The sequence below is a fragment of the Perca flavescens genome, chromosome 12 (assembly GCF_004354835.1).
Source record: "Perca flavescens isolate YP-PL-M2 chromosome 12, PFLA_1.0, whole genome shotgun sequence".
Lineage (NCBI taxonomy): Eukaryota > Metazoa > Chordata > Actinopteri > Perciformes > Percidae > Perca > Perca flavescens.
Window position 1 is genome coordinate 27,667,909 of NC_041342.1, and position 26,711 is coordinate 27,694,619.

The 26,711-nt window shown below is 40.4% G+C and overlaps 2 protein-coding genes across 3 annotated transcripts; both read right to left on the minus strand.

Annotated features, from left to right (window-relative positions):
• Positions 1 to 637: 637 nt before the first annotated feature.
• klhl20 (kelch-like family member 20) lies at positions 638 to 18,041 on the minus strand. Of its 2 annotated transcripts, XR_003693915.1 has the most exons (15): positions 17,935 to 18,041; positions 16,926 to 16,988; positions 15,215 to 15,472; positions 14,948 to 15,056; positions 13,501 to 13,707; positions 11,279 to 11,437; positions 10,180 to 10,274; positions 9,785 to 9,900; positions 8,675 to 8,858; positions 8,427 to 8,570; positions 7,576 to 7,709; positions 6,690 to 6,898; positions 6,223 to 6,329; positions 4,318 to 4,944; positions 638 to 1,849 (listed from the first exon to the last, which is right to left on the minus strand). XR_003693915.1 is itself a non-coding variant. In XM_028593489.1 (14 exons), the coding sequence occupies exons 2-14, from the start codon at positions 16,946 to 16,948 to the stop codon at positions 4,860 to 4,862; spliced, it is 1,830 nt and encodes a 609-aa protein (XP_028449290.1). In that variant the 5' UTR covers positions 16,949 to 16,988; positions 17,935 to 18,041; the 3' UTR covers positions 2,530 to 4,859. The 2 variants fall into 2 exon arrangements, 1 of the variants encoding a protein (XP_028449290.1); XM_028593489.1 differs by lacking the exon at positions 638 to 1,849 and having other exon boundaries at positions 2,530 to 4,944.
• A 2,036-nt stretch (positions 18,042 to 20,077) lies between these two features.
• On the minus strand, positions 20,078 to 25,970 carry LOC114565364 (LIM/homeobox protein Lhx8). Its single transcript, XM_028593368.1, has 8 exons — positions 25,583 to 25,970; positions 25,052 to 25,192; positions 24,338 to 24,459; positions 23,150 to 23,370; positions 22,564 to 22,667; positions 22,063 to 22,158; positions 21,183 to 21,354; positions 20,078 to 20,902 (listed from the first exon to the last, which is right to left on the minus strand). Exons 1-8 carry the CDS (start codon positions 25,724 to 25,726, stop codon positions 20,826 to 20,828), a joined length of 1,077 nt encoding a protein of 358 aa, XP_028449169.1. The 5' UTR covers positions 25,727 to 25,970; the 3' UTR covers positions 20,078 to 20,825.
• Between the last annotated feature and the right edge of the window lie 741 nt (positions 25,971 to 26,711).

Consider the following 26,711-nt stretch of genomic DNA (forward strand, 5'->3'; position numbering starts at 1 on the left):
ATGGCACGAGAATTTAACTTTATGAGGTTTTTTAACATTAATATGTGTTCCCCCAGCCTGCCTATGGTCCCCCAGTGACTAGAAATGGTGATAGGTGTAAACCGAGCCCTGGGTATCCTGCTCTGCCTTTGAGAAAATGAAAGCTCAGATGGGCCGATCTGGAATCTTCTCCTTATGAGGTCATAAGGAGCAAGGTTACCTCCCCTTTCTCTGCTTTGCCCGCCCAGAGAATTTGGCCCACCCATGAGAGAGAGACATCATGGCTTTCAAATGAGCAAAGTGGCAGTTGGTCAAGCCCCCCCCCCTCTCCTCCTCCTCAACAGCTACAGACACAGAAATGGCACATCCTAAGGAAAGCTCATTGTGAGACTGGCTCAAGTAGGTGTAATTCTGCACCAAGGCTGAATTTCGGGAAAGAGACTTCAGATACAGTATTAGGGGACCACTAAGGTCTATATAAAAGAGACTTCAGATACAGTATTAGGGGACCACTAAGGTCTATATAAAAGAGACTTCAGATACAGTATTAGGGGACCACTAAGGTCTATATAAAAGAGACTTCAGATACAGTATTAGGGGACCACTAAGGTCTATATAAAAGAGACGTTTGTTTTGTTAACACACACACACGTTTTTCTTTTCCAGGAAAAAGTTTAATCCTTGTCGTAGTGAACATGGTGAATCCAGAGCTGCTGTAGTGATCACAGCGGAGAGATGGCTGTCTGATACATGAAAACAAACACCAGAGGTCACAACCATGTTTGGTCACTCAGAACAAGAGATTTAAATATCGGCTACTGACTGAAGGCTGCTTGACTTCTGTTCATCACAATCACAATGAATCATTAGTAGCTAACACAATTAAAGGGAAACTCCACTCAGTTAAATACAGTTAACTGGTCTAGGACAGCCCTAATTAATATTTGGTGACAAATATCTATCGCCAGAAAATTAAGATAAAAGATAAAGACGGTAAAAAAGGGGAATTTTGGGGTAGATAAAGATATGCTTTGGTCTCAGAACAAAACCGTAGATTAAGAAACAGTCGGCTAATTAAAAACTTTTTCTGGGTTCGTCCTCCTACAGTTTTTATCCCTTTACCAGTAAAATCACAGATTCAAGTGCTGCGGTTTCTCTCGCTGTTCGATGAAAACCACAAATCCCCATATTTGGTTTGGGCTTTTTCAAATAAACTGAAGGATTACCTGTGCTACTTTTAAACTTAATAACCCATTTAAAACTTCCCTGGATGAGCTGAAAAATGCAATTTTTCAGAAAAATATGGGTGTTTTTCTTGAAACCAAAGCAAAAACATGGAGTGTTTATCTGAGTGGGATTTCCTTGCAATTCTGTGGCAGTAAAAAAAAAAAAAAAATAGCAACATATTCTTGGGAGTTTTCAAGGAGCAGGCATACGCAGTTGGCCACATTCATTTTCAACACAATTTTGTGCATTACCACACGGTCAGACAAACTGTGATCCTGCGACTTCAAATCTCCACTAACACAGAAAACTTAACCCCAGCAAAATCTAGAGTTACCATTTTATTAAACACAAATGCGTATATTCAGGTTAGGACCTGCTCGCTCACGAACACATGGTTATAATTATGCATAACGGCAGCCTTGTATCATTGTCCTCACTTGCTTGTTATTACAGCCATGCGTTTGTTCCACACACAATTTTAAAGTGCAGAACTGTGAGGGACTGTGCGTGACACAAAGCAAAGTCAAAAACCTGTTTTTTGAATCTATGAAATAAATCCACTTCGGCAAAGACTTGAGGGCGTCATTCTCAGCGGGAAGCCTGAAATCACTGACTCCTATAAGGATTCTTGTTCTGCCCCTATCTGGAAAGTCAAACACCAATATAAAATATAATTAAGAAGAAGAAAAAAAAAATAGATAAAATTTAAAATGCATTTCCAATCACAGTGCAATCAATTGTGAGAAGATTCATCCAAACCGGTTTCACCATCTTATTCGAACTGTGCTGGTCTCCACTCGTGTTTGAGCTGAAATCAGTTATGCAACCAAGGGCCAGTAAGTGAACTGCAGTGGGGGTGCTTTCGATTATCCGTATCAGTGCTGCACTACAAGTGTCCTCCAGCAGGTGGTGGCGTTACAATGTTGTATGATGACAAAAACTAAAACTGTGGGAAGTGAGAATACAGAACAAAAAGGCCCAGTGTGTCTAAACCCCAGGGATTGTGTAAACAAAATCTAAAACTAAAAATCACTGACTACTACGTAAGTTGTTAATGCATACTTTATCAATGCATATAACAGTTAAGAATGAAATCAACGCGGCGCGTTCTTTTAACAACAAACTGGGATACATACTGTATACTACTGCATTGGTCATAGTCCACTGGCATGAACAGTTTCTCTCCAACTTCTTCTGTTCAGTCCGTTGCAGGACTGACTTTGATGCTATACGTGTTAAGCATGGAACAGCAATTCCATTACAGAAGCCGGGTTTAATTGGCCTCCATTTAAATGTTACCGGATGTTATATGGAAGTTAGTAAAAAAAATAAAATAACAGAACTCTTCAGCTGAATTGTAGAAACATCCTTTGGCTAGAAAATGCTGTCTTTTTATAATAATCATAATAATCATAATAAAAAATGAGAAGAGTCCAACAGTTTCTATTAACATTTCTGAACTGAGCTTGGGCCTTCGTGCTGCCTAGGCTGTGGTAAATCTGTCACCCAGAGGTGATCAGCATCTTAAATGGAATGGCTGAGAATAGCGTCAGTTCTGACAGAAGATATTTCAAACGTTTATCCAATTCTTATTGTGACACAGAACTTAATTCTTGTGTCATGAGCTTGAGCCTTGCTTGCCATGTTCAACCAGGCCGCGCCACTGGCAGTTACACTGGAAATAAAACATTTCTTTTCTAGCTGGACTCTGGTGAAGGAAGTGTACTTGATGCATTATGTGAAATTAGCCTTAAAACGTTAAGTGATGAAATTCTGTATTTACGTGTTGTCAACAAATCCCATGTGCAGGCCCAAACCAACAAAAAACATATGTACTGACAAGTATTGTGTGTGCATCAAAGCCTGATATAATTACCCCATATGAATTACCCCAGGCAGGGCAGAAAAGCTAGAAAGTACTTGGAGACAGACTAATTGTTGGTTGTAGTCTTTTTTGAGATTTGTTGAATATGGCAAAAAAAAAAAAAAAAAAAACAGCATTATCCTTTAAAGTTCCTACACTATTTAAGGTAAAGGTAAAGCTGACCACATGCTATCAGACCCAGTACAGGACACAGTTAGGCCCCGATCAGACCGCGTCTTTTAGCAGCCTGGGGCGGCTTTTTGTAATGTTGGAGTTGAGGGTGAAGGATTTTGCTCGGCGTTTTTGCATGGCTGATCGCCTCGCGTTTTGCTGCTCTATGTGGCCTCGTGTTTTGGCAGGTCGGCCGTGAATGCCTCGAGTAAATAAAAAATAAAACTTTGACTCCGAATGGAAAAGCTCTTTCACTTCACAGCAAAATAACAGTTGGCTGAGGACGGGTGATTTTGATGGTTGCATAGCAAGAATAACAAAAATACGCAAGTGGCATGGCTCTGTCTGGCAGTGTGGTGCGCCTCACATTTTGCAACCTGCAACGCGCTCTGTCTGATCACAGCCTTGAGGTTTCAGTATGCCTCAAACTAAGTGCTCGTCAGATCATCTCAAAAGGGTCTAAAACCCCCTTTTCGTAGCAGAACCCAGGGGACAATTTTCTTTAACTTCCTGAAAACGAGAATGCAACAATCACACCATTACTACACAACGGTTGGCCAGGTGTGTGGAACTAGGCAAGGTTTGACCTTTAAAGCTTCTTCTTTTTCCTTTTACAAAGCAATGTTAGAGTGTAAAACTGAATGCAACACCAGGAATGCCGTTCTGAAAATGCACACCGTTATTCCCATTTGACATATGCAAAAAAAAAATACAAAATAAACAGCAACACCATTGGATGACTCTGGTGTCTAAGTCCTTTTCATAAAGGCGATCCTTTAAAAACACAGTCAGCATCTGAACTGAAATCTTTTATCACCCAACGTCCCAAACAGCCACAGTAACCTCCTGTAAACTGCAGCAGCAGAGCCTAAGATTGGGAGAAAATGTTGTGACTTCCTCGTACACATCCTTCTAATGCTACCCATCTTGCCCAGTAAAAAAAAATTGAGATTCATTCTATCTGGGTGTCTACTTTCAGAAGATAACTGCCTGACTGGCTTTCCACTGCTTAATGCTACAAATGAGGCCCAGAGATGTGACAGCTGAGATGTACGTAAAATTTTACGTGGATTTACCTCTGACAGTCAGGATGGACTGTTGTGTCTCCAGGAAATAATCAATCTCACACAATGAACAGAAGGTTTGCTGGTCCCCTGGCTGTTTTTTGTTTGTTTTTTTACTTCCACCAGAATTTGGGGATCTGGCATTTTAACACAAGGGAAGGTGATAGAGGCTTTCACAGTTGGACAGGCTGAAAGAAAAAGCATCTTCCAACAAACGTAAGCTGATCTCCCTCAGCAGCAATAGGGTCGAGTTGAGTCCCGCCACACACCTTGGAGGGTGAAAACTTGGTGAGGTCATTAGTAGACCTCTGCTCTCAGTGCACTTCATGGAGACCGTGGTCAATCAATGAGGACAACCAGGGTATTCCTCACAGTGGGGATGGGGATGAACTAGTGTTCAAAGTTTCCTCTTTCCGCCTTGTGTCCCCGCGTGGTTTTCTCATGCTCGCATGAATTACAGCGTCTCTTTTGGAGGCACAAGAGTTGGTGAAGAGGCATCCATTGCAACGTGATGAGAAGTGTGTGTGAGGAGGTGGTGGGGGGAGATGTTGGTGTTACCATATGTGGGATTCACAGTGAGTCATTTTAATGACGCCCACCCCCCCACCTAGCCGGCGGTAGTTCATTCCTCCGTACAACCTGGAAACAGAGTCAAATGGTGAGGAAGGAGAAGTTCAAATGTTCTTTTGTGCAGTAGAAACTATATGTTGAAAAAAGTGTTCTGGTACTCATGACAGAATAGAAGAGGATGACAAGAAAAACTAAATGCCAACCAAAAGGAAGCCCAAGGCAACGGAGCAATCCCGGAAGTGGAACGTCAAGGATATAGACTAATCTTCGATCGATTTTATCAATCTAATTAAAGAGTTTTTGTTGGCTAATACTTTATATATTGGTCAATTATGTCTAGTCTTTATTGCTAAAACAGAACATTCAATAATTAAAATTATGTTTCTGAGAATGCAGTGACTTTTTTGCAGCTCAATATCCAATATTTGTCCACCCATAGTGGTCAATAACGATGTCAATATGCTTTACTAACGAGACAAGATATATACATATATTTCCATCACCTTTATTTATTCAGGGAGGGCCAACTAAGAGCAAACTCATTTCCAATGACGCCCTGATTACATGGTTTAACTTTCTTAAACTTCAGTTATGTGTGGTTTAAAAGACAGTTTATCATCCACCCAAATGCCCAGATACTTACACAGAACTATTTTTTTTGTGTGTGTCCCATTAAAAGTGGTGATGGCTCTTTTAGTTATTACAGTAGACACATTTCTTTGGATTACACAAAAATCTGATTGTAAGTTCTGAAGAGTGAGATCAACAGAAGGGGCAACTGAATAGATAACTGTATCATCCGCATAGAGATGAACTGAGCTGTTCCTAACATAAGAATTAAAATCATTAATAAATATAGTTAATAAAAGACGCCCCAAAACAGACCTCTGAGGAACCTTTTTTACAGATATTCAGAAAATGTGATTGATAGCCATCAGTCACAACAGCTTGAGATCTACCAGATAAATAATTTTCAACCCACCTACAGGACGCAATATCGAACCCAATATTGTTAAGACGCTCTAAAAGGGCCTTAGACAGGTCAATAAAAAGTGCAACACAATCTTGCCGATTATCTATATCACTCAAAACCTTAGAGGCCGCCGATACAGTACTATGCCCAGGTCTTAAACCAGACTGAAATACATTTAGAATATCACGGTCAGATTATTTTTTTTTTTTTTTTTTATTAAATCGTTGACGGTGCTCAATATCTGTAGAGCATTTACTTTGATCTCTCATCTTGACTTACTAATGGTATTGCAGAGTTCTTTTGCTTTATTCTTTTCACAATTGTACTTAGTAACTGTTTTTTGTAACATCCTTATTTCCCATGGTGCCACTTACCTCCATGTGTTTGCATCAGGGTCGTAGACTTCTATAGTTTTAAGATACGTCGTCCCATCGAAGCCTCCCACTGCCATCAGCTGACCATTTACTACAGCCAGGCCCACCTACACACACACAAACACAGCTTTTTTTTTTAAAGATATTTTTTTAGGGCTTTTTCCTTTAATAGAGCACCTGAAGAGAGAGACAGGAAATGGGGGAGAGAGAGGGGGGATTACACACAGCAAAGGGCCTCGAGTCAGATTCGAACCCAGGCCAAACATCGGGCGCATTCTCTACCGTGTGAGCTACAGGTCGCCCCAGAACACAGCATTTTTTGTAATGTAATATTTTTGTAACAAATCATTTTACAAATCAGATGCAGTCTATGTCATTATTGACATATGAATGTGATGCAATAACTAAAACTATGCAAGTACAAGCCTCATATCCTAACCACACAAAATCCCAACGCACACACTCACCCCGCTCCGTCTGGACGTCATGGCCACTACAGGAGACCACTGGTTTGTCCTGGGGTTGTATCGCTCAGCGCTGCTCAGCTCTGTGGTGTCGTCTCTCCCCCCGACAGAGTAGATCATGTCCTGGTAGACGGCACAGCCGAGGTGCTTTCTCCTGGTTCCCATCGGAGACACCGTGTGCCAGCGGTTCTCTTGAGGGTTGTAGCGTTCCACTGAGAAGAGGAAAACAAGGAGAAAAGGAGGGAGAAAAAATGTCAGAGGACAGCAAAAAATAAAAGGATTGCAGGGAACATGTTGACAACGAACCCACAATGTAGGGGACAGACAGCTGAGATAGACCTGTGGTTACTTCCTGTAAAATAACAACAGGTAGTGAGGTCATACTGCACTTTAAAGCAGATTAACTATACCAAAAAATAAAACTGCCCATTTCGATACCAACATAACATACCTTTGTTAGTTTTAAAAGGGATTGTCTTTACTGCATTCACAATGAATCACGTGGAATTAAGAAAGCTTAATACCGTTTGATGAGGAAAACTCTTCCAATGCCCACCCCGAAGATGTTTCACACCTCTCTTACAGCTTAACTCTAATTAACTAAATTATTTTGTCATTATCAAATATCACACAAATAAGGATAACTTAGATAAGATTAAGACTGATTTGGCAAACCCAAAGCAAAGAGCCGTTTCCACTCTCACAGATGACTGTAGTAGTCTTTTTTGAGTGGGTTCAATCTGTTGTGCATATAAACATGATCATTAAACATAGATACATTTCCAACAGGTTTCTACCTGATGCCACCTCTCATCTCATTCCTTACCCACTCTTGTCAAGGCTCTGGGTTAATTTAAGATTGCACTCATCACACGACTCCGTACAATACCTGTATTTAATGGTGACGTCCCATCAGACCCTCCTACAGCGTACAGGAAGCCCCCCAGCACAGCCACAGCTACACCCAGTCGCCTGGTGCTCATGGAGGCCACACGAGTCCATTTGTTCTCCTTAGGATCATACCTAAAGCATAAGAAGGACGCCATTCTATTACTTGACACGGATTAGAGATTAGCTTTTCAGTAACATTCACAACTTTTCTTGGGTCCATGTAAACATAGGCAAGTCGATGTGGGTGTGGCCAAGTGTGAGCTGTCCTGTCCATGAATAAGAATTTCATTGTCAAATCAGATTGGTCGAGCTGCTGAAATTGATAACGAAGTTTCAGCATGTTACCAGCCTCTTAGGTTTTTACGCTGCAGTAATAAGCTGCTTACAACTCAGATCGAAACCCAAAAAGATGGTGTTTTAAAAAAAAAGTTCATAAAAAATTATTTATTTGTGGGAGTTGCTCACAGAAACCTTGAACATTTTGGGTTGACTGAACTAAACTGAACAACACAGCATTGTTTTTTTTTTTTTTTTTTTTTAATTACCACATTTTACTGTAAACTGCTGAGAGTACAACAGTTCTGTGTGGGTAGAAAATGTATCTGGCTGTGTATGGTGTGTGGGAGCTGCGCTTGTCCTTGGGGGTCGGACTTAGCGTTTATAGTACCCCTAAAATGCCTGGCAGAGTGGCGGTGAAAGTGTTAACATCCCTAGTGTCTGGGTAGGAACTTCGGGGATGAAGATAAGAGTTATAACCGACTGAACTACCACCGAAAAAAAAAAAAAACACTCACTGATATGAGATGGTTATATGAACAGTTTATCACAGACAAGAGTTTGGACAGATACCTTTCTACAATGTTGAGACAGGAAACCCCATCCTGTCCCCCGACAGCATACAGATAACCACCGAGGACAGCCACTCCTACACTGGTGCGACAAGTGCTAGTGGGGGCCACATCACTGCTCCACTGATTGGTCTTAGGATCATATCTGGACAGGAGAGGAAGGAAGGAATAAAGATAAATGACACTTCTAGATCAAGTTTACTTCTAGATCTGAATATCCGGACGAAGCATCGCGCGACCGTGACCCACCTCTCCACAGAGTTGAGGTACGACGAGCCGTCGTGACCTCCCACCGCATACAGCAAGTCATCCAGAACACTGACTCCGACGCCACATCGGCGTTTACTCATCGACGCCACCATCCGCCACTCGTTGGTCTGGGGATCGTAACGCTCCACGCTGGAAATGGCGTCACCGCTGCACCAACCACCAACTAAAGGACAAGGAAACGGGAGTACACAGAATTAAAATAACACGATGCAGGCGAGTCATTTCATTCTGCAAGATACACTTTTTACAATCCTCCACACTGGCAGTGGTATCTGCAGAAGACTACATACAGTACGTCTCTATATTTGACATTTGTAATTTATTTGGGTTGTGTGTGTGTGTGGGGGGTGTGGGGGGGGAAAATCGAAAATCTTATGTATCGTGATTTGTTTGTTTTTTTTGACGATTTTTAAAAATTTAAAATTCTTTTCCCTAGAACCGATTTCTTTTCTCTTCTTTTAGCAATTATTCACTTTAACATTTTGCTTATACAGTACCGCTGACATCTTATCAGTTTCCAGCCAAAATGACTGAAAGTAGAGCTGGGCAACATATCAATATTATATCGATATCGTGATATGAGACTAGACATGGTCTTAGATTTTGGATATTGTGATATGACGTAAGTGTTGTCTTTTCCTGGTTTTAAAGGCTGCATTACGGTAAAGTGATGTCATTTTCTGAACTTACCAGACTGTTGTAACTGTTCTATTATTTGCCTTTACCCACTTATTCATTATATCCACATTACAGATGATTATTTATCAAAGATCTTATTGTGTAAATAGTTTGTGATATACAAAAATATTGTGATATTTGATTTTCTCCATATCGCCCAGCCCTAACTGAAAGACTGACTGCATGGCATTCTTCATAGAAAACAATTAGTTTTCATTAGATATCGTGTCTCTAAAAGTGCATTATTCAACTTTTGTTTTTTGTTAAATAAGGAAAATAAAAATCGCAATACTCAATACTATCGAATCGCAATACAAATCGAATCGGCACCCATGTATCGTGAGAGAATCAAATCGGGACAAAAGGCATAATGTCCCAGCCCTATCATGTATTGCCTAAAAAGACACTGACCTGCAAAGAGTACCTCTCCACAGCGGATGGGTTTCCTCGGCCGGGTTCTGGGGCCCTGCATCAGTGGCCTCTCCTGCGGTAGCAGCAGGTAATTCTTCGCCTCATCAACCAGGTCTCTGAAAACAAATGATAGAATCACAAATCAAGATTACAGTACATATCGTCACCGTACCATCCTCATCGTCTTAAATGAAGGCAGAAGAAGTTTCTCCCCTTTCAGCATTTTTCAACCTGAAAAATTGTTTGTGAAGTTCAGAATTTAGAAGAAAAACGTTCATAGATGTTTCGACTGGCAATTTAAAGAATTCCACTGAATTACTGGATCCAGATCGGCACCAGCTGTATTTTTCCCACAAAAAAAACATTGAAATGGTAGACAAACAAATAGGACTCACCTGCACTCCTCGTCACTCTTAATAAGAGGGTCGGACCCAACGGTGCCCACCAGGAACTTGGGGCTGAGCAGCGGCAGACGGACATGCTGCAGGACCTACACAACACAGATCAGTCAGTTCTTTAGTGTTGTAACGCTGAGGGAATGGGACTGGAATATACACCAATAACTAGGGCTGCACAATTATCAGCAATTTTATCAAAATCGCAACATGGACTAGTGCAATATCCAAATCGCAGGGGGGTGCGCAATATTTGTTAAAAGGCAAAATATGTATCAAACCATTCTGAATTACTTATTGTGGTGCTGCAGAGGTAGCCTCATGAGACCGTCCTGATCTGGCGAGCTCCAGTTTTCAACTCGCAGATCAGTCTGGCATCTTGGGATAGAGAAAATTTGGAGCCGTTAGCCCAACGACCGGGCCAATCAGCGTTGGTTTTGAGGTGGGTTAGGTGGTGATAGACAGATGGTTTATCCAATCAGCTAACCAGTATTTTCAGACAGTGGTCCGGGAACCTGAAATGGTGCCTTTTATTCCTAAATTCTCGTTACACAAACGGCAGATATCCTTTTCCGACATGTTGCTTGCATGCCGAGCTTACGAGCTATGCTTTGCCTTCAGCAGCAGGGGCAGGCTTGTGGTTGTATTTTCATACGCTTCGTGGATCTGATTGGTTGATTTGGCCCGTCTATCACCAACATAGGTGATAGACAGATGGTTCATCCAATCAGCTAACCAGTATTTTCACCCCTTCCCAAAAGTTCTCCAACGGAAAGTTCCCAAATGGATATGCCGAGCAAATGCAAAGCAATCCATCTGGCGGAGTCAGGTTACTGCAGAGGCATCCCGCCAACAAAGCGTACCCACACGAAAATCACACTGTAATCATTTAGAACAATTGAATTTTTATTTTTCAATGAAAACGAGAATCATTTTACAAAACTTATCATTCTCTCCAATATTGTTCATCATATCGCAATCGCAAAATCAGTCAAAAATAATCGCAGTAAGATATCTCCCTCATAACGTGCAGCCCTATAACCATACAGCCAACAGAGCCAGTTAACTGTTGTGGTAGGACATTTCTTCAGCCACTAACCTGGGGCAGCTGTGGTCTGCGTTCCTGGATGCTGTATTTCACCCAGGCCATCACAGCGTTAAAAACCTGCTCCTCGCTCCGCACATTGAGCTCATCGCTCGAAATGATGTCAATCAACTGGTTGGCAGGCAGCAGCATGAACTCCTCACTTTCCATTACCTAAGACATCAGAGTAGAGCAGACAGTCAAGCAGCTGTGCCACAAAGAGAGAACGGTTCATTTGAAATTCTCCTCAATCAGGGAATCCATCTATTTTCACAACACCACCATCACTACAGTGCTTTCGATGAGCAATTTAAGTTAATAACAATACATGGCACATGGAAATGAGGTTCTACAAATCCTGTGTCTTGTTAACACTAGCACCGGCAGGCATTTTAGGGATATTATAGTCTCGCTTTGCCAGAGCTCCCTCCACAGCGCTGTGGAGGACGGTCTGGCTAGTCCACACAGCACTCCGGGATAGGAGAGAAACGAGCTTGGTGTTATTGGCATTTCTTTAAACCAATCACAATCGTTATGGGCGGTGCTAAGTGCCGCACGGAGCAGCTTCATTACTGCTTCTGTAATGGTTTGCTTGCTTATCTGGACATTTCTCGTATTGCCACCTTGTAGTCCATGGGGTGCTGCTGGTAAAAAAAAAAAAAAAAAAAAGCACAGTGCAGTGAAGATATGTCTTCTAAATGTGATGCTGTGACAGCTTCCCTCTTCCTCTGTGTTGTGTTTAACACAACACTCTCACACCACATGAGTCTCAAACTGCTGTTTGTAATCATGAGTCAATGAGTAGACTGGCTGGACTTTTTCCATGTTTACAATCCCCTGTCAAACTAATCTATACTGTCAAACAGAGAAGCACACCAACAACTGTATAAGTTACAGTGTGCACACATCCCGAGGCTTGGAAAAAAAAAGCTAGGTAAACACGACGGAGAAACAAACCAACTGAGCTATGAGCGTGTGACATACTTTCCTGCTGATGACATTACGTAAAATGTAAACACAGACACATGTTTGATTTCATGCTTTCAATAGGAAGCAGTTTGGAAAAGTATCCATTGTAATTGCTCATTTTCCTGCATTAACCAGTTTTTACTGTGGTGTTTTTACACATGTGCGTGTGCACAACAAAGACTAAAAAGGAGAGTAAAGCTCTGACAGTAGTGTGGCAGGATAAAGGGAACTAGGACTCATAGCTGTGCGTTTTTCTATCAAAATAATTTGCAGTCTGAGTAAAACTAAAATATGTAAATCTGAATATGTTTGCTTGCACAGCTTAAAACATCATTACTTGTAAAATGCAGACATGTGAATGGTTAGACAGAGCATTTTCTTTTCTGCACCTTCAGTCTAAATTGATCAGGGGTGGGGGGGAAAAACGATTCTGTTATTGGTCATTTAAAAGCAATGGCGACCACCAAAAACTTGGCGACCACAAAGGCTTCGCTGCCGGTTGTTACCGTGTGTGTATGTGTGTATGTGTATGTATATGTATATGTATATGTATATGTATATATATATATATATATATATATATATATATATATATATATATATATATATATATATACACACACACACACACACACACACACACACACACACATACATATATACACACACACGTGGATGATGCTCGAAGATTGAGATGGCTGTTCACATATGAAACATAAATTGGCTAATTATTTAGATAAAGCCTGGGAGAAAAGGAAAAAAGCTCTTTATCGAGTGTAGATGAGAACTAGTTGTTTGTGTGTGGTATGTGTGTACGTGTATATACATGTATGTATGTGTATGTCTATATATTTGTATTCATGTATTTGTTCGAAGGATTTGTATATGCAACGGGAAGATGTTTGTTGAATAAGTGAATTTGTGGTGTCTTGTAATCCCATGTGGGATGGGCCAAGATGTTTGGCATGACACAGAAATAAAATATAACTAAACTATAGAGATAGAGATAGATAGATAGATAGATAGATAGATAGATAGATTGATAGATAGATAGATAGATAGATTGATAGATAGATAGATAGATAGATAGAGAGATAGAGAGATAGATAGCGAGAAGGAAATAAATCATGCATAGAAATCAAATAAGGTGCCTTAAGATTCACACTCCTAAAATGTACCTGCGTCATTTTTGTAACATATAGTACAACATATGACTTAAGAACTCTAAGGGACTATGGACAGTTATTCCTATGTATCCATGTTCTTACCTCCTGAAAGTTGTGCTGGGTGAACTTGTCTGCAATGCGCAGCAGCTCGCGGCAGGAGTGTGTGTCTGCGAAGGCCCTGATGCCCAGACAGTTGGAGGGATCCAGCTGCCTCTTGAGGAACTCGCAGCAGGCCTCCTGGATCTCAGCCAGCTGGAGAAGGCAAGCCGCAGGGAGCAGCGTCTGGACATTTCCCTCCTCTACTGTCACCTAGGAGCAGGGAGGTCAGGACATCAGAGACTCTTCACATTGAGTTGGTCCACGAAGCTCCAATTCGTCAAGCAATTGAGCAAGACTTGTTGAGCAGCGCATCTCCCATCTGAGATGTGGAACCCTGCAGCTCTCTCTACAGGCCTCTCCTCACACAGACACAGATTCTGAGGATGACCTGCTCCAGTCAGTTGCACCACGTTCTTTGCATTTTTGATGACAGACCTTACTGTACTGTAAGCAGTGTTTCCCACACATAGACTATTGTGTGGCGGTGCGCCTCACTATCAACACCAGCCGCCGCACATTGCATTTCGTTATTAATAAAAAAATGTAAACACTATTTTATTCTGCATTTCCTTTCCTTGCTCTCCTCCGTCTCTCTGTCACTTGTGTCTCGCTCACATACACACACAAAGCTCCTCCCACCGTGCGGTGATTAGTGTTTTTAAGCCCCCAACATCGCCTTTCAGGCAGCGCGGCAAGGTTATGTTTAACGTTACGGTGAGGGTTAGCTGCCTGTGAGGCAACGTTGGATGCTTAAAACACCATCGAGCCCACCGTGCACTCAGTGTCCGTCTCCATAAAGGAGAGAAGATGGCTGGCGAAATTCACAAGTTCACGAATGGTTGGGCTCTATCTCGTGAACACCTTTACACAATCACCGACCCGACTCTTAGCAAACAAGCGATTGCGCCCGCTTTAGAAAGTTAATTAGTCGCAAGTTTGCGGTAAAATGCAGTTGGGTTGTCGAGGTCAAAACACTATGTAGCAGCTGTGAATTAAATAAACGTATTATAAATAATGTTATGTAATTTTCTTACTCTTACATTGAATGTTTGCTGCTTCAATCCTTATGAGTATTGAAAAGTATTTTCCGCGACTGAAAAAGACACGTGTTGAGGATGAGGACCAGCCTGAACCGGAGGTATCAGTCTGAAACAGAGCTGAACAGTCCTACCAGTGGAATTATATTTGTTATTAAATTTGTTTTACAGTATTTTCAGGCTTCAACCAGTGAAAGACAGGGGAGAGAAAGACTTTGATTCATTAGGCATTCAAGTAGGAGAGGAGGACAGTATCCAACTGCGTGTCCTCCTCAGTTTTTGATACCCACCCCCCCCACCCGTGACCATCTGCACGCTTATAGTCAATACACATGGCAATTTGTGTTACTACAAACAACGCACCACCAATCCTTGTGCCAAATAGAAACACTGTCCACTGCCACTGTTGTTACCTGGGAGGTGTAGGCAAAGTCAATGAGCAGCTCCATGGCTCTCTCATCGATGTCACGGATAACCACTTCCGTCTGCCTGCTCTCAGCCAGCTCTCCAGTGAACATCGCCCTGAAAGCAGCATGGAAATCAAGAGATCTTATTGTTACAGCCAGCACTCAAAGCACTCCTCCTGCACTTTGATGTCAATTCATTGGCCAGTGGATTCATTTCCAGACAGGTTTTCCTTTACCAGATGCGAGTTGAATTTAATGCGTGTCTCCTTGTACCTGAAGTAGGGGCTGCAGGCAGACAGAATCACGCGGTGAGCGTAGATCTTCTTGGCACCCACCACCAGCACCACATCACAGAGCTCACGGTGTTTTCTCAACAGGTTGATCACCTCCAGGGTCTGTCGGGGGTGTTTGTCCGAGACATAGGGCATGCGTGCAGGCTGGGGGACCCCTTCAGGGAGCTTGTTGGGGTCCCCCAGAGTACAGCGGCTGGTGATGTCCATTCCAGTGGCGTCTTGGCGTGCGCTGGTGACCCTAAACATGAACCAGATGGGCAATAATTAGACATTAAACTTTAAAAAGTTAAACTAAAATCCTGCATTACAAACTGGAGGTGTTGGGTATGAAAGAGGGAATTTACCAGGCAAGGAGGATCTAAAGAAAGACCCTATCCATTTGCATGATAGAAATTTTAGGACTTTTTGAACCTTAATTCCTACTATGGATATAAAAAATAAAAACAATGGTGATCACTGCATCTGCTGCTTCCATTCTGACCATCCATTTTAATCTGTCTCTTGTGAGGCACACGACTTTGTGAGAGTGCAATGCAAAATTGCTTGAGAAAACTCTTTAAAAGCTGTAGTTTGTGGAGTTGTATTGCTTTGAGAGTTGTCTCCACATAGCGGACTGGCACCTGTATTTACAACACATTAGCAGCGTCGCTAAAAAAAACTTTCAACACTCACGGACATTAAACAGCCATCATGGTAGTGACATTTAATCTAAGCAAAAAAACATTCACAGTCAACAGTCTAGAGCAGGGGTCTTCAACGTTTTTTAAGCCAACGACCCCTAAAATGAAAGAGAGACGGAGCAGGGAGCCCTTACTACATATTATATATAAAAAGGAAGTTGCATATTAAACTAGGCCTACTTTTAAACTTTTATTTAAAAGTTACTGTCTCCAGACAAGTATAAATCAGAAAACAGAGTGACTAAAAGAGGATGGGATAATGGACAACAACTTAGAGTTTAGGCAAGAGTGCAGGAAAAAAAACATACAAAAATGGCTTAAAAAAAATTTCATTTTGTGTATGTATGTATGTGTATATATATATATATATATATATATATATATATATACACACACACATGATCTAATAAGACATCCATAAAATAATTAGGCAAAACACATATAGGCTGTTCATCTACTTTATCACATCACATGTAACCACCTCATGTTTCATGTTCTAAGAAGCCAATTCTCCACCTTTAAACTGACCGAGCCTCTGACATGGAAGATTAGTGAGAGAAGGTGACTTTCACAAACATGTTTAAGGCTTAAGCATGGAATGACTACAAAATAAAAACTTCAGTAGACAAAATCTAAGCTTTGTCTAGGAAGTGATTAGCAAACTATTTGTAGCAAACTCAGATTTATATGTATATTTTTAAGAATCAAGCATGGAAATGTACATAAAAAAATTGTTGCATCGAGATGGGTCGATAATCGGTTTAGAATAAAACCGTTGGCCTCTGAATTGAATCTTGAGGTGCCAAATTCCCACCCCTATCATTAGTGGGGAGTTATATTTTGCTAAAAATATGTTGAACTCATGTTAAGCATTGACTCCGAGGACCCCCTAGGGGTCCCAGACCCCCTATTGAAGATCCCTGGTCTAGAGAGTCTGGAAACAATACCAACATCTTTTTCAATCTGCAAAAGGATCATATAAAATTAAAAATGCCTTCATACCACACCTACCTGCGCATTGGCTTTGCGTCCATGCACTGAAGAACAATGTTTGGTCCCACACCTTGGGTTGACCTACCAAGACAACAAAACAAATCACTTTTTCTCTGTAGTCAGTCTGTCTTCACCACAAATGTAACAGGAGTTAAAACAAAGTTGATAGTCAATGCAGCAGTGTTTGCCAAAGGATTAAATAGTGAAAAAACAGCAAGGCAAACCGATTAGTGTTGCACGGAATCAGCAAGACAGCGGATCAGATGTTTACTTCGCTAGTTACTTTTAACATCAGCTTTGTGTCAAAATATATCCAATGTCAGTCATTTCACTTCGTGTAACGTTAACGTTAATACACGGTCGTTTCCTGTGAGTGATTTGATTCAAGCTACATTCTTCGCATGATTAACAGTAGTTCAGATAAGATAGCTAGCTAGCTAGCTACCTAACTGTTTGTTGTTAGCAATCTCAACAGTTTCAGCCGATAGACAGATCCGGATGCGAAGACAGTTAGCTAACGCTAGCTAGCTAACGTTAATCACAGTGTCCTATGGTATGGTCAGATTTGGGCTCCTGTGAGGTTTATCAATAGTTGTGGCAAAACGTGCTTCCAAAAGAAATGTTATCTGCGCAAACCTATACAAATCAATGTTAGCTAACTTCGCTAGCTAGCTAGATCAGCTACGGAGGATGTCGGTTAAAGCTATGAGCTATTGCTAACGCTAACTCTCAGGTAACGTTAGGAATCCACAGGCGATTCCTAACACAGCAAACTTAGTACATTAAAGGTATTCTCTACAACCAAAGAAAACAAAATGTAACTAAATCTAAAGATATTCCCTTGTAAGCCAACATGTTAGCTAGGGTGTCTGTGGCCGCTTGAGTCTGTCTCAGCATCAGGGCAAAAGACACAGATAACGTTAAATAAGTTAACGTTAACGTCAGCTCTTCCCAAACTGCATGTGTTTACATTGTTATAAGTGACAACTATCTGACAAAATGTAGACACATTTAAGACGGAGTTTACCTTATATTTCCATTCCAAAGACAGAAAGTAGTCGCCCGGGTTGCTAATGTTTACAATTTAATGCCGTCTGCTAAACACTGGTCTTCCTCTGTATTATGCGCATGCCAAATGCCAAGCGCCACTTCCGGACATTGTTTTTTTCAAAATAAAAGTACGAGATTACGTCATTGCATTATATGTAGAAATAGCCTACAAGTTAGACAATATTTTACAATTACGCACATGTGCAATTTATGAAATAATTAGATTAATATCAAGGAAATGTACATAGTTTAGACCAAGACATTACCTACATATCAAAGTGAGTCTTTGAGATTCCAGCAGACTGTATAAAATATTTTTATAAAAAAAAAAATTTCCAGTCTTATTCATTCATTTGCACTTGCTATCCACCAGGAAGCGCTGCAAGCCTTCAGTTTTGGAGCGATCCAAAGGTGGAAAAGGTAATATTTGTTACTCTCTTCCCCTTGCCTTGCGGGAAAAGAGGAAACACAAGTGCTCACTTATTTATATTTGAGTAAATGTTTATAGACCTAAAGACACATCAAAATACCTATTATACGACAAATAGAGAATAGAATAGTAGAGTTTAAAAATGTACGACAGAGAATCAAAAACCCTGTTTATTTTAAGGCTATCAAATAGGTCTTAATGTTTTGTGTCCACCATGGAAACAGTTGTCAGTCCTGCCAGCGTGTGTGCGATACAAAATAGTAGCTTATCAGTAGACTATAACAGTATGGATGATAAACATACATTATGAACTTTATGTTGAATAATTTACTTTACTTTTTATTGTGTGTTATTTTGTGATGCTGTGATAAATCCAATGAAGATTTTAAATGTCATGCTCTTCCACCCAACAGCTACTGCTTAGAGTCAGTAATCAGAGATCCTCTTCGTCATGGATGGCAAGTCTGATTCTTGTTTCCCTCTACAGGCTATAATGGTGCTTATTAACTGATGTGGCTCCTATTCATCCAAATTTCTCTAATTCCCCAGTTCTCCATCAGACCTATGGAAGTGTCTGAGAGATGCCGTTCTGACCGACTTCTCTGTGTAGTTTCATTTGAGACATTATATGTCCTCTCTCCTCCTCAATAGCTACAGACACAGAAATGGCACATCCTAAGGAAAGCTCATTGTGGGACTGGCTCTAGTGGCTGTAATTCTGCACCAAGGCTGAATTTTGGGAAAGAGACTTCAGCTACAGTATTAGGGGACCACTGAGGTCTATATAAAAGCATTCAAAGAGCACCATGTCATGGGACCTTTAATAAAGAGTGACTTAATACTCTAAGGTATTCATGTTTATTTTTAAGGAGGTCTTATTCAATCAACAAGTCTCTTAAGCAGGGAACATATATAACTTGAGTCAGTCTGCAAATTGTTGGTTGGTGAGATGAGAGAATCCTGGTCATCTTCAAGGTTATTAAATGGAGGCTGGAATACAGTCTTTGACCCCATGGGAGATATGGGGTATGACACATGCGCAACGTAACTGGAGCATGTACCAGCCAATGAGCTATTGAGCCTTTCGGCAAGTGCAGACCAGCTTTTACTGTGCATGTGTTGCACCCCAATAATAATACCCTTCTTGGTTACTTAGGAAGTTCCTGTGTCCAGTCCAAGGTGTGCAGTAGGATCAGCACCATGGACAGCACTGTTAAAGAGGAACAAATGCTTTTGAGTTACTGGCTTTGATGGATGGCCGATGTGTTTTGTGCAGCTGGTGTGGTCAGAACCGCGACAGGAGAACACCAGCAGAATAAACCCTCAGAAACCATCCGTGAGCCGTGCAGGTGCCATCCACTTCCAAGTGGAAAGTTAAAGGATTCCTCAACAGCAACAAGTATTAAATCCAGGTTATAGCCAATTTACTAAAAGTATATTCTCAATTGTCCTTTGCCACAGGTCTGTAACCATCATTATTAATGTGTGTAAAGTCTTAATCTGCAAAGGAACTAACTGCAGTGGAGTAAAAATGAATAGTTGTCTATTGGAAGTAGACAATAGAAAATACTCAAACTTAGTACAAGTTCACTAAATTGTACATACTTGAGTGGATGTGGTTACATTTTCTCAGTCACGCCAACTTTGAACACAATTCATTCCAGGAAACAAAATTAACAAGAAATTAAGCTTTTTGTTGCAGCCATGAACTTTAATTTCCAGCATTTCAAAACATCTAATCCCCAGTGTGCAGTTCATACAGTCATACATTGTATTGCTTTGTCTGTGCTAAACACATGCTCTAGTGAAAAGCATCTTAGGAAATGTGGATGTTTTGAGAACAGACGTGGGCACTGCAAGTGGAGAATGGTCCGAATTCTCAGCCAACACAGCAAGGAGCAGGATAATCTATGTATGATCTCCAGTGCTTTTCATTTGCAATATAAACCAACCCCCCCCCAAAAAAAAAAAAAAATAAAAATATAGTAGTCTTTACAGAAGAGAAACAATATTATCTCTTGTGAGTGCCCAACTGATAATTTTATTATCCTCAAACATCTAACTGACAACCAAATCGATACTCAGTTTAACATAATTTTCCAACAAAGTGCCTTATCTCATATTCTCCAAATAAATTAAACACAAAAATGCATAACATACATATTAACAAAAATTTCATCTCACATATACCCATAGGCATATATTTGTTTGACATTTTCAACTGTCAAAACGTATTGTCACATGTGAATCTCTATGATTAGATGAAATTTATAAACAAGTTGATTTTTCAGTTGTCTGCTCACACATAGGCAGTGGAAATTAAACTAATTGTTTAATCAAACTGCTGTCATTTTGGACAGTCTATCAAAGAGTAATGATATGTTCTTCATCTCCCCATCAGCCAATCATGGTCTTCAGTTTGAGAAGCAGGCTGTAGCTCAGGCATGGCTCACCGGCAGTTGTGTCAGCGAATGGGATATAAGTGGCTGAAGCAAAAGTGGGTCTGGAGTTTGGACTAGGGAAGAATGAAAAACTAGGAATGAATCAAGAGACCAATAGATCAAAAACAGATTCTCATTTCTGTAACAATAACGCCAGGTTTTCTGGAATTTAGAATTTAATAAACAATGCTTGGTTTTAGCTGGCAGCCATACAGACTATACAAAGCTTTTCTATAAATTATTTATACTGTTAGCACTGAGCTAGCCGTGTATGGGCTTTTTGGAGGTGAGGTGCATTTTCTGTATTGTAAAAATATTGGCTCAGTGTAGTGATGTGTGAACAGGTTCTCTCACCATCCATATAAGTCAGTGTAGTGAGGAGGGGTGTATCTGGGGACATATAGGTTGTGTATTGTAGATCTTCCATTAAAGGTGGCGTCAGCTGACCAGGAGCAAATGATGTCATCAAGGTAGAATTTGGGCTGATGTATTTCTTTTGACGAGCTCGACAGTTCTGAAACCAAACCTGAACAGAGAGAATGGAATGACAACAGCTGCTGAAGTGGACCCTGCTGTTCCACACTTCCCTTCTGCCTTTCAGACAGAAATATGAAACTACAAGCATTATATGTGCAGGAACCATTAGTTGATTCTTACACTTTTGACGAGTACAGTAGAAGAAGCTTCAGTTTCTGTATTGTTAAAATTATACAACAATATAATGCAAAGGGAAGGGCCCGGATGGCTTTACAATTTTCAAATTTAAAAGGATTTGATCATTTGAGAAAATGTGGCTGTCAGGGCAAGTTCATGCACATAATGCAGCTTTGAGTTACATTTTTAATTAATTATAAAAAAAAAAAAATCGGTTAGTGGGACAGTAAAAAATAAATGAGTGATTTCCAAATAAAGCTTAATGAACACTTAGTTGTATTTGTTGACCCCACTAAATGGCGCTCTTGGTTTAAAAGAAAGACTCCCAGAATGGCAACTGAGTGCTTCTAAAAAATGTTCCACAGGTACATCTCAATTGGCTGAGCATGTTAGTTTACAATTTTAGTGCACCAATAACATTTCAGTGGCTTACACTATAGAGCCTAAATTTTACTGCAGTCCTACAGATTCTTTGAATATTTTTCAGTTATGTGAGAATTTATACTGAGCCAGTTGCTGAAGTCGATTTCTCAATCTAATTATTTTTTTCAACTAGTGAGCACCATAGCGGTTGCCTTACCTGAATAACTCTGCGGCTCAGTCCAGTCCTCTCTGCCAGTTTCTGGAGAGTCTGGGCATCTGGGTTGTTATCTTTAGCAAACTGAGTTTGCATTACCTACAGAAATAGATGACCGAGGGGAACATGTTAACATGGTTGAAATGTTTAAACTGCATCAAGAGTGCTCAGTCGGTGTCCAAACAATGCATTAACTGCCACTATATCAACATCACATATGCCAAATAGCACTAGCTTATTAATCATAATTAAAAATAAAAAACAATAAGTCAGTGGCTGGATAAAATATTTTTTAAAATGGGGATCTAACTGGGCTTGCTAACTGCTAGTCAGAAAAGACTTTTCTGCCTTCTGTGTGAGTTACTTGCAGTGGATGGTACCTGGTCAAGAACAGGCTTTAAGGATCTTAAGTTTCTTTCTTAAAGGATTACAAAACACAAAAGCAGCAGGACAATGTGGTAAAAATGGCTTACATACATACTAACAAAGACTGGTTGGCAGTACCTGTAACTGGTCAACAGTGAAGCTGGTCCTGGCCCTCTTAGCAGGTCTGGGCATGGTGCTGGACTCCTCTTTCTCTGCCACCTCTTCCTCTACATTTGGTTGCTCTTTAAAGACAAGACTTCATGTTACAAGGGTTTAAAGTTTTGGAAAATAACCCTGTTTCAGGTGAGGTCCTCCTGTGGGCATTATTTGTAACAATGTCTGTATATTTAGATTAATCAGGGCATAGTTTCTGGAAAACTCACTGCACCTCCATTGTACTGGAGTGACAGCCAGGACCAGAGTCAGATATCTCAGAACCTGCAATATCTTCATAGAATACTAAATACTGTATTGTATGTATACAATAATTGTCAAAAACCACACATTTATCATTTATTTTACTAAATGTTTGTTTTGTCCAATTGAGGGAATATCAAATTGGTGTTTGTTAGGTTTATTCATTTTCAGAACTGATTTTTATCCATTTTTACAAATGAACTCTTCACTTGTTCTTTAGTGCGACACACTTTAATGGGAAATTATGATGGGGAAGTAATAAACTATGATTGAAATGTCCTGGTATTCATCGCATCCTGATACTCACCATTTTCCTTAGCATGTTTGATATTCTCCATCATAATGTCATAGTGTGGCCTGCAGAAAACCCTGTTCTCTAGTAGTCCACATTCCTCCCCAGTGGACAGCTGGCGCTTACAAGAGGTGCAGGAGAAACAGGCCAGGTGGAAGGTGCTGCCTCGTGCCCGACGCACCCAGTCAGTGGAGTGGATGTTACGGCCACAACGAGCACAGCGGGTCCCATATTTTCTTTAGAAAGATGCGAAACAGGAGGAGAGGTAGAATAGTCACAAGTTTAGTGGAGCTGAGATGAGTTGGGATTTGGTGATTGATCGTTTTGACTACATGTTACATACCAATCACTGATCAGTCTTTAAGGAGATGCTCTGACCAAGTCACACTCATTTCCCCCTGAACTTGACATTGCGTCACACTGCCTTCCAGTCAGAGCTGGTGTATAATCTATTAAAAACCTCTTACCTCTTCTGTGCCAATCGACAGAGACTCTAGGGTTTTCCGGCTCACATTGCCTTCATGTGTCAGTGTGTGTTGTAGCTGAAGCTATGTGCGGCATGAGGAGTGAGTGTGTGTCCCTAACATGTATCAGAATCAATAGAATTTGTCTCCAATGAAATCAAGTGTGATAGGGATGTACCTGATTTGGATATGAACAGGCAATCATTCGTAAACTAATTTTGCAGAAAAAAAAAAAATTTAAATTTCATTTTGGAGCAACATTTTACCCTGGAATAAAGCTGCAATACAGCCCTTCTTATCCCATCCACACAGATGCATGTGTGGTCATGTCAGTCTGACCTCAGTTGACATGCAGTAAAAGCTGTTCTGACTTCCACCTGGGCTTTCCTGTGAGTCATCTGCATATGTAATTCTATACTCCATTCAGAGACTTAGTAATCCAATTGTTAATGGTTAGTCAAAATAAAAACAAACTCCAAATGAAAGAACAATCTGCAGATTGTTAAGCATTTTTCCTTCCTTCGGCCGCTTTGTCCATAGTTGGTCATGCCTAAAAGCAACTATGTGCCACTTTTTTCCATCAAATACAAAAATCACAAAAAAAAAAAAAAAAAAGAAATATAAGACCATTGACATAAAAAAAAAAAAGCCTTCAAACTTTTATATTTTTTATACTATACTAAAAAAAAAAAAAAAAAAAAATTATCATTGCAGACAAATTGCGTTTGGTCTGACTCACCTGAAGTAGTCAAGTTTGCAGAACACTTGTCTATCCTTGATGTAGCAGCTCACGTGTCGCCCTAGTGATGTGTTACATATACTGCATGAGAGGCAGCGCACGTGCCAGCAAAGGTTGTTCACCTAAGGCGGAAAAAAAGATTTAAACAAATATAGCTTACAAGTGCCATTTTACACATCACCTAATAGTACTTTAATATTAGCTGTATTACTAAAGGCAGTAGAGGTTTCTGAAATCCTTACAATGCATTAATTTCTAAATGACTAAGTACAGTAGTTTATGCAATTTTAGGTGATCCTACTGGTTATCACCACAATTTTCTTAGGAGCTCCTTAGCCTACATATGCTATTATGCTTACATTATCCAGAAATTAAATTATGAATATACCATAGTTCAAACAACCAAATAAGACTTTGCTGATGCATTAGTGTGCAGTTAAAAAATGCCCTCAATTTGTTTAAACAAATTCATTTAGTTTTGTTTTTAGTCTAAAATACATTCATTTTAGAACAAAATAAATCTGTACGTGCAGTGCAATAATTACACTTAACAGATAAATGGTCTATACAATAAAAAAATACAAATAATGACAAGGGACACTTGATTGACCCTTTAGGTAATTTAAAGTGTATTTGGCCCACTTGAGATATATAGGCCTAATTTCGTAGTGTAGTAAATGGCATCTTCCAGCAGACACAGTATGTCAGTCTGACCTTAAGGAGGTATCTGTCCACTATCTCCAGGCCGCAGGATGTGCACAGGGTTTTCCCCTGCAGGGAAGCAGAGGAGGACGGGGAGACGGAGGACGGAGAGTAGCAGTCCTCCGAGAAAATATCATCAGGCCCAGACGAACCCTGTCAGAAGGAAAAGCGGGACAATTTAACGTTGTATAAAAAAAAAAAAAAAAAAAAAAAAAGAGGGGTTTTATAGAGTCAAGAAATTCTCATATGATAAATTTAGTGCGTAATTTTGAGTTTGGGTTGCCTATTCCCAGTGTAAGTTAAAACAACTGTCCGCATTTTAAAATGTCTGAAAACTAAAACGGCTTTCAAATTGAATGTTATGCTAGCATGAAATTTAAAGGAGGTGAAAAGCTAAACGTTCTCGTTTGGATTTATTTAGCAGCACTTTGAAGTGCGCATACAGTCACGCGAGCTATAGGCTACATTTAATGTATTTTTCACCCGACTCTGTAAAGGCGGGAGACTTGGAAGTTGTTAATTTTTATATTGGAAAACACCTACTGTGTCGACAAAAATATCTCCTTTTTGTAGCGGAGTGAAAACAGCCTCCGTCGCTCGCCTTTCTCCATCCGACATGGTGTCAACGAGTCCAGAGTGATGCGCAGGACACACTGACGACCAAATAGGCCTAGGTGTCCCCTTCATATTTCCATGACAACCAAAGTCATAAGCCCACAAACTAATAGCCTAAAGTTACCCCCACCCCAAAACGTAATATTCGCTCAAACCGGTTGTAGGCATTCGTGTGCCTTTATTGTAGGCTCTACGTGTGCTGTCACAAGCCGGGATAGGCCCAGTCGTGGACCGCAGCTGTCCACATGTTCTCCGTGTGTATCCTATTTAGGGACGCCAGAGACCGGCCTCACTCGCAGCTGAACGTGATTCAGACTAATTGTGTTCGGCCTCGCACGTGCACATGATAACCAGCAATCAGCCGGGTGCGTTTTGAGTGTTTAGCCCGGCCCGGTGTGTTTCTCACACTTTAACCTTTGTTTAGGCCTTTTTAAAAGGCATCACCTGCGCTTTACTGTGACGGGTCAAAATGTCTGCCGTGAAAAGAAGTTGATAATGGACCTGTGTGTCTGAAATGAAGTTGAATTGAATTGAGATAGAATTGAATTGATATTCGGGCAAACATGCATGGGCACATGCATATTAACATTATCAATCTGAATGGTCTTTTTGTGTGAGGGCAGAGACAAATCGGAATTATAGCCTAACTAAAACGAACGTTTAAAAAAAATCCCAACTTTATAATTGCTTATAATAATGCTGACACCATTCTCCTTATCTTTTGGTCGAAAGAGACTGTAACTGACGAAAGAGATCAGTATGCTAACTTATTTTTATTGCAATGCTCAGAGATATATGTTTTGTTGGATAATAACTATTTATGCATATTAATGCAGATACAGTAAGCACTTTTTGGATTGACCTCTCATTAAGTCCATTAAGAACAGAATATAATGTGTAGGCCTAAATCAAATAACCAATAAAATAATACCTCCTGGAAGCATATTGGCCCTGTATTCCTAGTATTCCTCTATAATCTAAAAGATTTTTGCTTGCGAAATGTCCTATACCACGGTGTATTAGCCCGTATTAGGTTCAGGCCTATATTTACCAGCCT